The 15,498-nt window shown below is 45.4% G+C and overlaps 1 protein-coding gene across 3 annotated transcripts in view; it reads left to right on the forward strand.

Annotated features, from left to right (window-relative positions):
- The first annotated feature begins 2,980 nt into the window (after nucleotides 1-2,980).
- Nucleotides 2,981-15,498, forward strand: part of CPEB2 (cytoplasmic polyadenylation element binding protein 2) — a 57,752-nt gene continuing 45,234 nt past the window's right edge. For 2 of the 3 annotated variants that reach the window (XM_030013562.2, XM_030013572.2), the window contains exons 1-2: nucleotides 4,115-5,588; nucleotides 8,451-8,729. In XM_030013562.2, coding sequence (XP_029869422.1) covers nucleotides 4,152-5,588; nucleotides 8,451-8,729 — 1,716 coding nt within the window. In that variant the 5' untranslated portion in view covers nucleotides 4,115-4,151. Of the gene's footprint in view, nucleotides 3,178-4,114; nucleotides 5,589-8,450; nucleotides 8,730-15,498 lie in introns of those variants that run through there. The other variant, XM_030013581.2, reaches the window with a different exon arrangement.

A 15,498-nucleotide genomic window follows, 5' to 3' on the forward strand; every position in this document is an offset into this window, starting at 1 on the left:
TGTTATTTTATATAGTTTATTGTGGTTTGTCTTTATATTTTCTCTTCTATAGCATTGCTGGTTCCATTTGCCACACAAAATTTAGCACACAGTGGATGATGCAGAACACCAGACAAGTAAGATGATCGTTGTCTTTCAGACACTAACAAACCAAGGAGAGTTCTCAGCCCCAGCTACGCCACAGGCCTCCTAGCTGAAGTTGATGCCTGGCACGTTTGTTGCAATGAATACACAGAAGCAGGTTGATTAATGGCTGCAAGAACCATAACTTAGGTATATTTGGGTTTACCATACTGACAGCTTGCTTTGCAACATCTGGGTTTTTTTCAATTTACCTATTATGTGCAGCGATATTGCATATGGCTTGGCATTCCCTTCTCATTATGTTTGTTGTCTAGTCTAAGCAACTCATCCCAGCTCCATGACCCTCTAGCTTCCCCAAGTCATTCAGATGAGGTGGGGCTCTGCCAGCATGCTCTCTTCTTCAGCCCCAAGCACATGGTTGTTTCTGGTAATAACTGGGGAACACGGAGTCCAAGCATCCCAGTATCCCCTAAGGTCTGGAAAGGCAAATTTAGGAAGTTCCTGAGTTGCAAATGGTTGAGGTAACTGAAGGAAGCATTATACATGCTTGGTCTGTTCTTACACATTTGTTTAGGCATCTATTTTCAGACACTATTACCTTCCTACTAGCCCAATCCAAAAAAGCTCTCAAACCTTCCCTGGAAAGGGGCAGCTACGATAAAAGAGAGCAGGAAGGAATCAAGGGATTACAAGTGAGGGAAAAAAATATTAAAGCAAGAGGGTGTGAAGGCCAAACAGTCAAAAAATCAAGAAACTGGGAACTGGAGAGATAAAACAAACAGCACCAAGGACCAGACTCAGTGCTTCTTGATGGCACCAGGGTCCCAGTTAAGAGGCTTGATTTGGTAGAGGAGAAGCCAGAATTGGTGGCCCCAGTATACACCAAGGGGTCTCATATCAGAGGCAGAAGAGACAGGATATACAGCCTGAAGGATTCTTGGTTTGACTTGGTACAGCTGTTCTTGCTTGTATCAGAGTCAAGAAGTATATACCACAAGACCAAGGAGCACCGAAGACCTCCTGGATTCTGCAGAAAGATATAGCCAGAAGCTTTGCACCTAATCAGCGAAGAGAGAGGTCAGGTTTCTCTCTCTAAAGGCACCTGCATTAGGGTAGGATGGATCATCCTTTGGTAGCACCTGTCTTGTGTTTGTAGAAGATTAGGCAGCTAATGCAGAGCAGATGCTTATTTTTACATGGTTAAAAATAGATGAGATTCACCCCATGGAAGTTGTTTTAATAAACGCACACGATTAGGGTAGGTAGCTACCATGGCAGAGAGAAGCTGTCACAGAGGATGTGAGAATTTTTGTCTTTCAGTCAATTTAAAAAGATTACTCACAGATCCCACGATAGCTGTTTTGAAGGAAGAATCACTAGAATTTGGGCTTGATTTAAAGGTGAGGGACAGAGAAGCTGACCGCTTACAAAAAAGCCAGCTATATGAGTTCCTACACACTTTGTAGAAATAGGCAGCTGGTTATAGGAGAGACATAGTGCAGCACAGCTTCCACCCTTGCTAGATGCCCAAGAACGCCCCAGGTAGAGGACAGCTTCTGTTCAGGCTTGCACATAACCGAATGTCAAGCATATGACATGAACACAAAGGGAAGCCAGATGCTACCAGTTCTGCAGCTCACAAAACTAATGTTTATGAGGACTGTGCCGTGAAGCAACTCACTATTCAGAGAGGAACCATTCCTTGGCCAGCAACATTTACTCACCATGTGATCATCTGCAGGGCCTTGGTCTGCACTCTATTTTTTTTACCGCTTGTAAGACAGACGGCTGCAGAGTTCTTGAAACAGATGCCAATATCATGAATAATTCTGGAGTACTAAGCCATAATACAGCAAAGATAAATATGTAGCAATTATTCTTCTATGCTGCAAATGTATTTTCACCCTAACCCTGCAAGATGGCATGGATACCCAAATACACCCACCTACACAGGTTCACAATCACATCGGAGATGACTGCAGATGCTGAACCAGTTTTTTCTCCTCCACAGTTTATATGCGTATAACAAACACATACAGATTTAACAAATAGGAATTGTTACACTGGGTCAGACAAAAGGTCCATTGGCCAAAAGGAAAGCAGCCATCCAGTCTTTGACAGTGGCCACTAATGGATGCCTAGAAAAAAGTACAATAGGTCAAGCATATAATGACACTTCCCCAATGTACTCTCGCATTCGATAGCCATGTATTAATTCTCTCACTGCTGAACTACAGCTTTCCCGGAGCACAAAGGGAGCTCACTTATTTTAGTCTTTTCAGGGATATCTACATCTATAACAGCATTACATCTATTCACTGCCAAACTATTTATTTGTTTGTATTAAGCAGGTGCCAAGAGCTGTGCTTCCACTAGATGGACAGGGTTAAAACCCCACCTTTAATACCATCTGTCCAGGAAATACCTCAAAAGGCACCACCACGTGCCACCACGCCTCAGCGCCGGCTCGGTCTGAGCTCTCGTGGGTCTCCGAGGAGCCCAACAAACGAGCGCCACGGTCTGATGGCAGGATCTGTGTGGAGAGGACGGGGCGGCGGAGACTCTCCACTGCCCCACAGGGCCAGGAGTGCCCAGGTCGGGCAGAGAGACCCCACGCCCGCATCCCTACCACAGAGGGACCGGGAGGCCACAGCAGCGTCGCCCCGGGCCGGCCCCGCCAGCCCCCCACGGGCCGAGCCGCCGTGGGGAGACCCCGGCCCCACCGGCGGGTGGAGGCGGGACACCCCGGCGCGCGGGCAGGGCGGCCGCCAGGGGAACGCCGCGAGGAGGGGGCGGGGCCCGGGGCGGGGCGGGGCGGGGCTCCCGCCGCTGGGCCTCGGCACCCGCCCGTCTCGTGCCACCGCCCTCGCGCCCCACCCCCCGCCGCCCTCCAGTGGCGCGCGGCCCTGCGTCAATGCAAATGAGCGGCGCGCGAGGCGAGGGGGCGGGGCGCCCCTCCTCCCCGAACGACTGCCTGACGGGATCGCAAGCGGCGGAAGAAACCACCATCCCAGCCTCCCCCCACCCGGTCTGCGGAGATAAAAGCCGGCCGCACCCGCTGCCGCAAAACGAAATAAAATCGTTTTATTTCAGGTATTTCCCACTTGAGGGCAGGTACGTCGTCGAAGCCCAGTGAGTGCCTTCCTCACCCAAAAGGCCAGCAGATCTTCAGGGCGTTACTAAAAGGCTGTCACCTCCCCTCCCCCCGCTTAAGTGGTAGCGCTCACCCGGCTCGTCGGCGCCGTGCGCGCGGGCGTCGCTCAGCGCGAGCGCACACACACACTCCCCCACCCCGCCCCGAGCAGCGCCAGCGACAGGCAAGGGGGTGGGGCTCCCGCTGTAATGCATTATTCATGAGAGGGCGCACCCGCCGGCTCATTACCAAGGTCGGCCGGGCCGGCGCGGGAGGTGGGGCCGTGACGTAACCATGACGAATGTTCCGGCATTCTTAAGGGCGTTGCAGCCGGCTCCGAGCCGGCAGTGGGGGCGGGGGAGGCGGCTGGGGGTCAAGCGGAGCCCCGCTGCCGAAACCGGGGCCGCCCGCCCTGTGGGGGTACCGGCGGCCTCCCTCCCCTCCCTCCCCGCCAGTGCCAAGCCTGGAAACGCCCCGCTTTCCCCCCGCGTTACCCGGTGTAGCGGCTGGGGGGGGGGGGTGTCGGGGTCGGACGGAGGAGTTACCGGGGGGCTGTCGGGGGGGCACGACCTGTCCGCGGGTATTTATGGTGATCTAGCGGATTACTGCGGGTGCGCGACTGTAGGCGGGAAGGGCCGCCCTACCGGGGGTCGCGATAGATTAGAAGGGGGGGGGTACCCCTGACAAAAATAGGATTATTTATTATCGAATGGCTCCGATATTTTTATAAACCAGTGTAGTGGAAATTATGGCAAGGAAGAGGGTTTTTTTCTAGAAAGTGGCTATTTTTTGGCTTGTATAGTGGTCTGCGATAGGCGGGTGTTTACCCCCCCACACTCCCCCTGAAGATTATTAATTATCTTTGTCTCTTCAGACTCCCGGGGTGGGGAGTTCACCCCTCCGCTGAGCCGGTGCCGGGGAGCCCCCCCATTGCATGGGGGATCGCAGCCGCGGGCTCCCGCAGACGGCGACCTCCAGCCCCAGCCCACCCTCGGGTGTAGGAGGCGCTGGCTCCGCCGGGCCCTTCCCCTCCCTGGCAGTGGCGGCAGCCGCCTCTCGTTCCTCCTCCTCCTCCTCACCCGTTGTAACCGGTTCCTCCGGCAGCGGCGGCGTGTCCGGTGGGTCGCCGCCGCCCTCTCTATTCCCCTCGGCGGCCGCTGCTGCGCATCATCAAAACATGCAGGATGAGCTGCTCCTGGGGGTGACACAGCAGCAGCAGGCAGGCAGCGAGAGGCTGGGCAGCAGCCCCGCATCGGGACACCCCCCTCTCGGCCACCCCTCCTCTGACTTTAAACCCAGTCTCAGCCCCCACCAGGATTTAAACAAGCAGCAACCGCAGCAGCAACAGCCGCCGCCTCCTCAGCTGAGCCAGAAGAGGAAAGAGTTTAAGCAGCAGCAGCTCAGCAGCCCAGCCCAGCTCGGCAGCAGCCACCCCCTGAATAACCACCACCCCCCAGACTATCATCACCACCCCCCTCAGCAGCAGCAGCAGCAGCAGCAGCAGTTCAGCCACCCCACTGACAAGTACCAGCAGCAGGAGCGCAGGCAACAGCAGCAGCTCCCGCTCCTCAGCGCTCACCCCCCGGAGCCGCCGCGGACGGGGGACTACCCGCACCACCGGCCCCTCAGCCCCGCCGAGCACAAGGGCGGCGCGGACAGGGGGGGTTCAGAGCGGCTCGCCCCTTCCTGCCCGGGGGGATCGGCGTCCGCGGACCCCAATGTGGGGGTGGCCGCCGCCTCCTGCGTGAATCCGCCTCCGTCTCCTCCTCATCTGCAGGCGAGAGCCAAGCTGCCCCCCATGGAGTCCCCCCCGAACAGCCACTTGCTGGGCAGCCCCGGGAACCTCCTGCCCGGCGGGCTAGGCTCTGGCTTCAGCAGCCTGCAGAGCCCGGAGATCCCCAGCCCCCATCACCAGAGCGGGGGCGGCTCCTCCTCGGCGGCTTCCCCTCCTCCTCCGCCGCTGCCCGGCTTCGGCACCCCCTGGTCGGTGCAGACCTCGTCGCCGCCTCCGCAGCAGACGCAGCAGCCTCCGGTCTCCAGCGGCGGCGGCGGCGGGCAGATCAGCGCGATGCCGCCCCCGAGCCCGGAGTCCGAGACCAGCTTCTACCCGGGGATCCCGTCATCGATCAACCCCGCTTTCTTCCAGAGCTTCTCGCCGGTGTCTCCGCACAACCCCTGCGCCGGGCCCTTCAGCAGCCCCTTCTCGGCCGCCCCCCCGCCGCCGCCGCAGATGAATTTACCTCAGCAGCAGCAGCAGCAGCAACAGCAGAACCGGAGATCCCCTGTGAGCCCCCAGCTCCAGCACCAACACCAGGCGGCGGCCGCCGCCGCCGCCTTCCTGCAGCAGAGAAACTCCTACAACCACCACCAGGTACCGGGCGGCGGCGGGAGGGCCGGGCAGCCGCGGCGGGGCGGCAGGGAGCCCGGGCGAGCCGGCTCCGGAAGGGAGACCGGGGCGGACCGGGGGAGACCGGGGCGAGGGGGAGCCCCGGGGGAGAGGGGAGCAGAGGGGGACGGGAGGACGACGCGGGGGTGTGTGCGGGGGGGGTTTCGCTAGTCGGGGGAGCCGGGAGGCTTCTCTCTCCCCGCTGCCGGCGCCGGGCGAGGCTGCGCGGCGGTGACAGCCCGGCGAGACCGCGGCGTCGGAGGCAGGGCGGGGCCCGGCCCGGCCGCTGTCGCCCCGCCGCGCTCGGCGGGCTGAGGGCCGCCGGTGGCCGGCGAGAGGGCACCTGCGCCCGCGGCCCGCTGCGGGGCCACACTGGAAGGCGGCCGCCGGGCTCGGGCCGGGAGGCTGTTGGCAGCGGCCCGCCCCGCGCCCGGCCGCTGCTCCCCGCCCGTTCCGGGTGGCAGGTGGCGGGGCGGCCGCTTCGGCCGCGTCCCCTGGGCTGTGACCGGCCCTCCTCGGGACGCCGTCGGCCGCCCAGGGACGTCGTTTCTTTTCGGGATGAGAGGAGGGAGCTTCCTCTTTGGAAAGACAGTAAACGCTCCTTTTCGTGTCAGGAAGGAGTTTCACCGTGAAAATACCCCTCTTGCCCCCCCCGCCCCGCCGCAGTCGCCCGTAGCGAGCGCCGTGTCCCCGAACAATGAGCCTGACAGCTCCGGCCGGTGCCTCCTCCCCGGGAAGCCCCTTCCCCAGCCTCAGACCTGCCCTCGCCCCCCCGGGCGTGCTCGGTTGGATGGGCACCGGTCACCGAAAGTAGATTCAGATGGGAAAGCTGTCAACGTTGGTGCCTTTTCATGGGTTTTGCCCCAAATTACTTGAATTTGTATCGAAAGACAGCGCAATGTTTCGGGTTACCACAGTTCCGCTACCGATTTTAATCGAGCGGCATAACGATCCCGTCTTAAAATGGAAGTTTCCCTTTCCTCCTGGAACAAAATATTCGTTGTAAGAAATCAGAGAAAAGCAGATCCACGTTAACATTACCTGCTAGTCCGTTATAGCCACATCTTGCTCCGATTATCTGATCGGTTATGAAAAGCTGAAGTTAAATAGGCCTCATCTTAATTTTTCTTTCATTCTGGTATTAAGTCCTGTCAGTTTTAATAGGTAGAGCTGGATTTGTGAAGCGCTTCTATCAGAACTGGAATCTCATATTAAGCGTGCTGCCTGTCCAAGAATTGATTTGGATGCATCATGATTAGGTGCTAGTTGTCCTTAACATCTATAATAACCCTCTTCAAACAAATTCCAAAGCAATTCTCCAACAGTGATGTGTACAGGAATTTTCTCTCGGTTACAAGTTGTAGGTAAACTTAAACAGTGCCATGACAGCATAGCTAGCAATATTAGAGGCTTGTTAACATTTGGCATTATCTCTTAAGGTTTGTTTCACAATAGAGTGCTTGCCTCTCCCAAAATTCCAACCAAAGTATTCAAGTTTTACAACATAATTATCTATAATTATATAGAATGGGATGTTTTCCTGATTACTTGACCAAGAATGGCTTTAGTGGGGTTTTTTGTTTGTTTTCCGGGGGGAGGGGGTTGTGTTATAATTTTATCTGTCTTCAGAAAGTTCTGTTTAACACATAACATATTGATGAATTGACATCCTTTAAATTTTTAAGTTATTAGAACTACAAGCTGAGGGTTGCTTGCAGCTAAGCTTAAAGTACTGTGTTTTGACTTCACAGAAGAACTGAATTTAGAATATCCCACACACCCCATTTCTATGTTTGAGAAACAGCCTTTCCAAGAACAGTCAGATTTGAGAACACTAAAGATAAATATCGTTCTTTACTGTCAGTCATGCTCAGTGGGTCCACCTCTTGGTAGAATGACAAGCACTATAGGTCACTTCTTAGCACAAGTTGTGTCTTAGGAATAAAAACTTACCATCGTGTAAAATCTTCCCTCTAAAGACTGCTTACATTTTCATATTGAGGAATATAGTGCATTTCTTAGATAGAGAAATACTTTATACCACATCTAAATAGAAAAAAAAAAAAAACAACACTCAAAAAACCCCCCAGATTCCACCCTGCAGAATTCCACAGATAGTCCCGTTGATTACTCCAGAAATACTTGAGCAGTAGCTTCAGAATAATGCATTTTAATGTGGAAATGTTAAGATAACTCCTTCAAACAGATTCTCTGTACAGTAATTGCTGCTCTTTTTGCTCTTATATGGTAATGCTGAGACAATGATACTCAAAATAGTAAGGGGGGAAAATCAATCTGCCATCTCAATCTTAATTTTTAAATTTCTACTCACTCTAGTGAAATACTACTACTCACTGAATATAAATAATTATTATTATTAGAATAATGATTATTATTATTAATAATAATTTTTAAAATTGATGCCTTTGAAATTCTTGTGTTATTTTTGCAGAGATGTTACTGTATAATACCAAATAATGTGTGATAAAATGGTCTCAGGGTTTTTTGTAACATGGTGTTATACCCTGGAATTGTTCTACTGGGTAGCTTTAAAGAATGCTACCAATTACTAAAATGATAATCTAAACTGCTTGCATAAGTACTGCAGGGTTTTGGGGGGAGTGTATGGGGCAGTGGGAATTACAGGTGGTTTTTATGATGCTGTGTTTTCTTCCTTGCCTCAGTGATTAATTTACATGTTATCAGGAAAGAGGGGTTTATAGAAATCTCTGCACATTGATTACTTGGTGGTTAGTTGTTTTGTTTTTTGTTATTTTGTGGGTTTTTTAAAGTAGAAAAACATTTCAAGTATTTTCAAAATAATATAAACGAATTTTATCTTTTTAGCCTCTTCTGAAGCAGTCGCCCTGGAGCAATCAGAGTAGCGGCTGGAGCACAGGAAATATATCCTGGGGAGGAATGCATGGCAGAGACCATCGTAGAACTGGAAACATGGGAATTCCAGGAACTATGAACCAGATCTCTCCTTTGAAGAAGCCCTTTTCTGGTAATGTCATAGCTCCTCCTAAATTTACTCGCTCCACTCCATCACTGACACCAAAATCGTGGATTGAAGATAATGTTTTCCGAACTGACAACAACAGTAATACTCTCCTTCCTTTGCAGGTAAGGATGGTATGTAACTGGTGTGTTCATAGTCTTGCATAGCATTTTGGCTTCATTAATTTTAAAGGAGAATTAAACAGTGGTTACAGCCCTGATACTTGGTTTGAAAATTGTATATTTCTGTATTATTTTTAGTCCTAAACTGCAACTAACCCCAGCGTTTGCAGTGTATTCAGCAATGTATGATTCTCACAGTTAATTAAGAATATTGACTGTCAAGAAAGATAGAAACTGTAGCCACTGATGCAGCAATAGAGCAAAATATGTTTAACCCAGCAAGTATTTTCTGCCCACAGTAACGCTAGTATTTTTATAAATCCCTTTAAAACTTGGGATTTTTTTGTTCGCTTGTCATTGTACATAGGTTTTCTTACTTTTGTAGATGGCTCTGAGTCTTTGTCATGTTCGTCTTTTACTGGTATTCTAGGCTGACATTTGCATGTTAGTGAGATATTTTTTTTTTCCTCCGCATTCTAGCAACTTTTTTGTTATGTTTTGGCTGGAAGCCGTGTGATTTAGAAGTGTTAAACAGGAGGATGTGTCTTTAGTTCTAAGATCTGGGTTCACCTCCTGAATTTTGCCAGTGACATCTTATGTGACTTTAGGTAAGTCACTTAACTCCAGGCTCAAGTTACCTGTTGGTAAAATGTTATTTTTCCCATTCCTGCCTATATTCATTTAGTCATAACATTTCTTGTTAGCAGAGACCTTTATTATTTTGGATCCCAATCTCAGCTGCCATTCTAACAATTTATAGTTTTTGGATGGGGGTTTTTTTGTTACAAAAAAAGCTTAGGCAACTCATTTTAGAAACAATGCATTTTAAAATAGAAAGCAGATTATTCCGTTAATTCTGTACATTCTTTAATTTTCGTTACGCCTGTGTCAGCTTCGTTTTTTGTCTCACACTGAGCTACCATATTCCAGCAAAAGTGAAAAAGATAATATGCAGAGAAAATAATTAGAATGTTTCTTTATCTCCACATAAGGCTATTATATTTGGGTTTTGTTAGGTTTCACACAGAGCAACCTAGAGTTTCATTTGTTGTAATTGTGACCATATTTGAGTTTGTACAGCTGTATTTGCATCAGTTAGCAAGCTAATCCTTATGTAGCTGTAATAGTGGCAAAAGGGTGCTCCCTGGGACCAGATATCCCACTAGAGTTCCTATTTTTCTTACCATGTTGTTGGTGGAGTTCCATTTGGCACAAGAGGCCATGTCCTGACTCTATCCAGGTGAGCTCTGATACTTGCAGTATTCTTGAGGCCAGTGGTGACTTTTGGACATACCTAAATTCTCCTGCAAGTGTGTGCATTGGGCCTGAAAAAATTAAGACGATTTGCCTATACTGTGAAGACCTCTTCCGTTAAGTAGCCTTGCTAGATGAAATATTGTAGTTGAATAATTTTGGGGGGGGTGGAAAGATGGGAAAAAATGAGCCATTCTTTATGTATTCAACTTGATCTGTTAAGGAAAACAGATTACAGATAGGTAATGCTTTGCGGTGGAGGCCTCCAAGAATAGTTGAAAGTAAACACTGAAATGTCTCCTGAAGATGTTAGCCTAAGGAACAGGGTTAAAAATACTAATGCCATCATACGTTGAAACTGCAGTGACGTATACATTGGAATTCATATGCAGCTAAGCACAAGTTGTGAATATGTTTACTCATTCAGTATGCCTTAGGAGTCAGTATGACTATTTGCACTTTCAGAAGCTTCTACAGTTGTTGTCTAATATAGATGAACTCATTTTATGTCTAAGCAAAAGTATTGTGTATTCGAATGATAATCTAAGTAATTTCTCTCTAGTAGGGTAGAAAAAAATCCTTGCAATTTAACTTTTGTTATAGAACACAATGTTTTAGTTTGGGTGGGGTGTTGCTTTTGTTTTTTTTTTTTAAAAGATAGTGTCAAAGTGAGAAGGTAGGCACACTTAATTGTTGGTCTTACGTGTGAGCACCAGAGTCACCAATTAAATAGACCTGTTTGGCTATATTTATTCTGTAGATCTATCTATGCTTAAATCTCCTTTACATGTGTAAAGTCATAGTTGCTGAACACAGTAAAAATAATCCTTTTTGAAGGGTTGCAGTGTTATCTACTGCTATTGTGGAAACGCTAGATGCTTCCACAAATTACTTTGCTACACTGAAATCGTGTTTTATTTTTCAGTTATTGTACTATTGTTATATAGTTAATTCCTTGTGATGACTGTTACATTTTGCAAGTCATAATGAAAAAGTTAAATAGAGCTTGGAGCTGGTGCTTCTTTTCATCAGACTTGTGTTGGCAATTGTGATGCTGTCAAACACCCATCTTGCTAATTCATACTGTCCTTGTCTCCTTCCATAAAAGGCTGAAGTATTTAGATTGAGGATTCTTAAAGATACAGTAGCAATTTCAGAAGATACTAAAAAATAGTAGTAATTAAATTTTGTGCCATTTGGAAAGTCTTGCACGAAAGCATGTGTGCATAGAAGTTACCTATTTCTTCCAAGCCTCCACAGAGCAAACACATCTTAGCATGCATATTGAATACGTACTGCATAATTCACAGTTTTGCAGAATACTTTTCTGCATGATCATGCATTTTTGTTTTAACTGCAGTAATCGTTTTGTGTGGCAGGGGACAAAGCACCTCTTCTCCGAACTTTAGCTAGCTCAAGCTTAGCAAATGAAAACAGCTTAGAAAAGACAGTGTCCTCACTGACTAACTTTCTGTAGATCATTAATGTTCTGCTACTATTTTTTAAAATGCTATATATTTTTTGCTAAGTCTGACTGGCATTCAGCAGTGTCAGCTGCTCATCCAGTTTCTGTAAAACATGTACCTGATGCAAGCAAGATAAGCCACAGCGAAATCGTATACAAATTCAAAGCTTTTCCCTTCCATGAAACTTATTTATTCTTTGGTGTTTGCATTGATGGATAGTATAGAACTGACATAAATTCAGATGAAAATAATATTTCTTGGCATTAAACTAATATACCAGTGACAATGAATGTCATTACTGATAACTGAAAAAGTAATTACGGGTACTACTTAAAGGGGTGAAAGCAGATTTTCTGTACTTCATAGTTAAAACTGAAACATGCCCCATGTGAAGTTGAACTCACAGTGGCCACATTAGTTACAGCGAAGCTGCTTTTGCTTATAGCAGTTGTAAAGGCCATTTCTCAGGAGTTTTCCAAAGTTCAAGAGTTTTTGTTTTGTTTTTAAATAAAAGTAGTTAAACATCATGGCAACGCTGATTTAAATGTGAGCAAATTAAGCCAATAGCCAAGTTTTTCTTATGTGACTCACTGTAAGAAGCTTTTTTCCCCTCCCTCAGGTTTTTAAGATAACACAAACTACATCAGTTAAAGTTCTTTCATAGAAAAAATTATGTCTACAAGTTTGAGTTCTGCTTGCATCATTATAGGTACTTCATACAGGGAAGGGATTGTTGCCTTGTACTGGAATCATTAAGGAACAATTAGAAATCTTGTCAGGTATTCACACCATCTAACTTAAGCATTTAATTGAGGAGCCTATTTCTCTCTCCTTAGAGAGAATCTAGGCTCCTTATTTAGATAATCTAATTCTCTAGAAGAACATACCTGGCACCACTGACCTTATACAGCCCTTGGGATTCCAGTTTAGGCACTTACTTTGAATGTCAAGAAGTTAGACAATACAAATATTCTTCTCTCATTCCCTGATCTAAAGTACAAAAAAAATGCATATACAGTGTAAAGCTAAAAATATATTTCTAACCCCAGATACTGGGTTTTTTTCCCCAAAAAACCATGCTTCAGGCATTTCTGTGGCCAAAACGCAAGCACAGAAATCAGTGGGGTTTATATTAATTTTTTTCATTTACATTCCTTGGATGAGGAAAATAATTAACTATTTCTAAAATTTTTTTTAAAATTGGACTGTCTGCTAACCGTATTTTGATTGCATCTTAATGTTTCTTAATATCTTGCAAATAAGCTTACTAAAACCTATTATAACAGTTTAATAATACACTCCAGCGTTTAACTATTTTCAGTCTAGTAAAAACACTGCATTCTATGAATATGAATTTAGTTTCTCTGTCTCTTTTGAGTTAAGGAAATACACTGCATGTCCAGGTGTTTTTCACCTTGATTTGTCCTTCCTGTTTGTTCAAACAAACAGTATGTGAAATGTTTGTGGTCCTAAAAGCTGAGCTTTATTATCCTACGTTTGAATATAGCTCTCCAGCTGGGTATTTGTATGGTAAGGTACCATCTCTTACAAATGCAGATTTTTCTTTTCCTATTTATTTTTGAAATGTGCTAAAGTTTTCAAAGAACACAAAACACTTGCAAAGCAAAATGAGTTTTAAGATTGTATGTCACAACATGTGTTAGTTTTAGATATTTAATTTAAAGTGCTGTCATGTTGCTTCTGCCTTACAATCACTTCCATTCAGAGGATTTCAGATTCTCAATATGACAGTTTTAGTACAGTTTAATAAATGTACCTTAACGGTTTAAAGTAGCTAATCTAGATGACACACATACCAGGCAATATTAGATGAAGAGCAAGTTGCTAAAGTTGGGTTCTTAATGCCATATTTAGACTCCTAAATAGGTGGCCTGTTTCTTCAGAAGTGCTGGGTGTTTGGCAGCTTATGTTAAACTTGAAGACATTGGGAGTATCTAGCTGCTGAGTCTTCAGACTGGTGTAATTGTCCAAACACTGAATTATAAGTCAGGCTTTACCGGTTTATTTTTACTAAGGCAATACCTCCAACAGAACAGCATCTTCAGGATTTTTAATGCAGTAGATTGATGACCTGGGACTGATTAAATAACATACAAAACCAGATATTTGTGTCTGAGGACCATACTGGGGATATCTCTAATTGGAGAAAATGGTCTACTGCCATACTCCTAGCTTCAGGATTAAGACCTTTGAATAAATAGTATTTGGAGCTGCATAGATGAATGATTCAAAGGAATCAATTAGCAGAAAGTCTGTGGGGCTTACCATACAAATGTTTTTATGACCTCTTACGAACAAAGAATTCTCTCCTAATGTTAAAATTTGCTTCAGTTATACAGCTCATTCAGTTAATGCAAGTCAAAATCAGAGTTTGGAAAACTCAACAAAATACTTAGCAGCTGTGGTAGTATAGCAAAGATGTATACGCTAAGTAGCGTATCTCACCTCATTCTGTCTGCCAAAGCACAGTTGTTCGCTAAGTGAAAATGAATACGTTCTCACCTAAGATCTATCCAAAAGTACGTTTACCGTATGGTCTGATGTATTTGCATTTAAATACTCAAGACTGTGTAGCTATTTCTAGATGCAAGGGGAGGAGGACACGGGGGACAGGGGAGAGAGTAAAAAAAATCCCCCAAAACCTAAAAGAACCAAAAACTTGAATAACAACTTCCCCTTCAAACATCTAATTGTTCCTTTAGTATTTTGTTGAAGCTGTTATGAGGCAAATCTAGAAGATTTGTATGTTAAGTCAATCTTGCCAAGCCTTTAATCATCTCCATAATGTGTCTGTTTGTTTCTGGTTCATGAATGTATATTCTTGAGCTGAAGTACTCCAGTATGGATACAGTACATGCTGTTGGGATTTTTTTTGTTTGTTTTTCAGTGCTTATGTAGTTGGGAAGTAGGTGTGTCTTTGCCACAGGAGCTGTTCTTGGTGCATTTTAGGCTCGGTTAGCTTACATAGCGGATTGTGTCACTTTAATACACTTTTGCTGTCAGGTTGACAGTTCACAGATGTCTACTAGATATTATAGTTAGTCTTTACCCCTAATGACACCATGGAAAGTAACCAAGCAATTTCATGTGTCTACTTTAAACCTTCCTCCTTGTGTTTTTATAGAGCTAAAATTGTAGTTGTCACAGGTTTTCCTATTAAGTTTCTCATTTACACTAGTTATGGTTTCAACAAGGGGCTTATGATTATAGTATGTCTTCACTAAAATAAGAATGACTTTAAGTTTAGATGCTAGCAAAGATGGTATTTTAGAATTTATAATGTACTTAATTATTAGGTTATTACTGCTAACATTAACACTGAATACTGTATTCAGGTGCATTTAAGTTTGTGAATATTATTAAATCAGCTGTCACTTTCTAGTAGAACACAGTTTTATTCAGGTCAATTTTAAGGTGAAAAAATGGAACTTGTTAACATTTTAGTTTGGGAAGTGATTTAGAAAAAGTTTGTTTAATTGAGCTTTTAAAAAAATCACTTAATTTAGCAAGGTCAAAGCTACAGAGTCTTTTTTTGCAGCTAGCTGAGACCATACTCAAAATTGACTAGAAGCTTTACGACTTCTAAGTTGTTTCCAGCCCCCATTGGATGGTGCTACATTTCTCTGGAATATGAAGGGATGTGTAAAGGAGCATATTTTAAAGATACTTGCATTTACTGAATTTAATACCTATGTTAGAAGTCTAATTTTTTACTTGAAGTAGCCCTACAGATCGGTAGTTTAAAGCATGTGTCCAAAATTCAAAGTTGTTTAACTTCCTGACTATGAACATCTATTTTTAGTGTTTGTGGTTGAAGATTAGCAAAATTGTATTCACTGTTTAATAGTTTCTGTCCTTGTATTTGCTTTATGTGTAAATGACAATATATAAGCTTTGAGAAGTGACTGTGCTGAGTTTCTGCAACTGCTCAAACAGGATGATCTTTGCACAAATTGCATGGATTTATTTAGAAGTCCTAAATAGATTGTGCCAAGAAAAATTATTTGTCCAACAATTTAGTGTTGAAACTT

This window comes from Aquila chrysaetos, chromosome 1 (genome assembly GCF_900496995.4).
Source record: "Aquila chrysaetos chrysaetos chromosome 1, bAquChr1.4, whole genome shotgun sequence".
NCBI lineage: Eukaryota > Metazoa > Chordata > Aves > Accipitriformes > Accipitridae > Aquila > Aquila chrysaetos.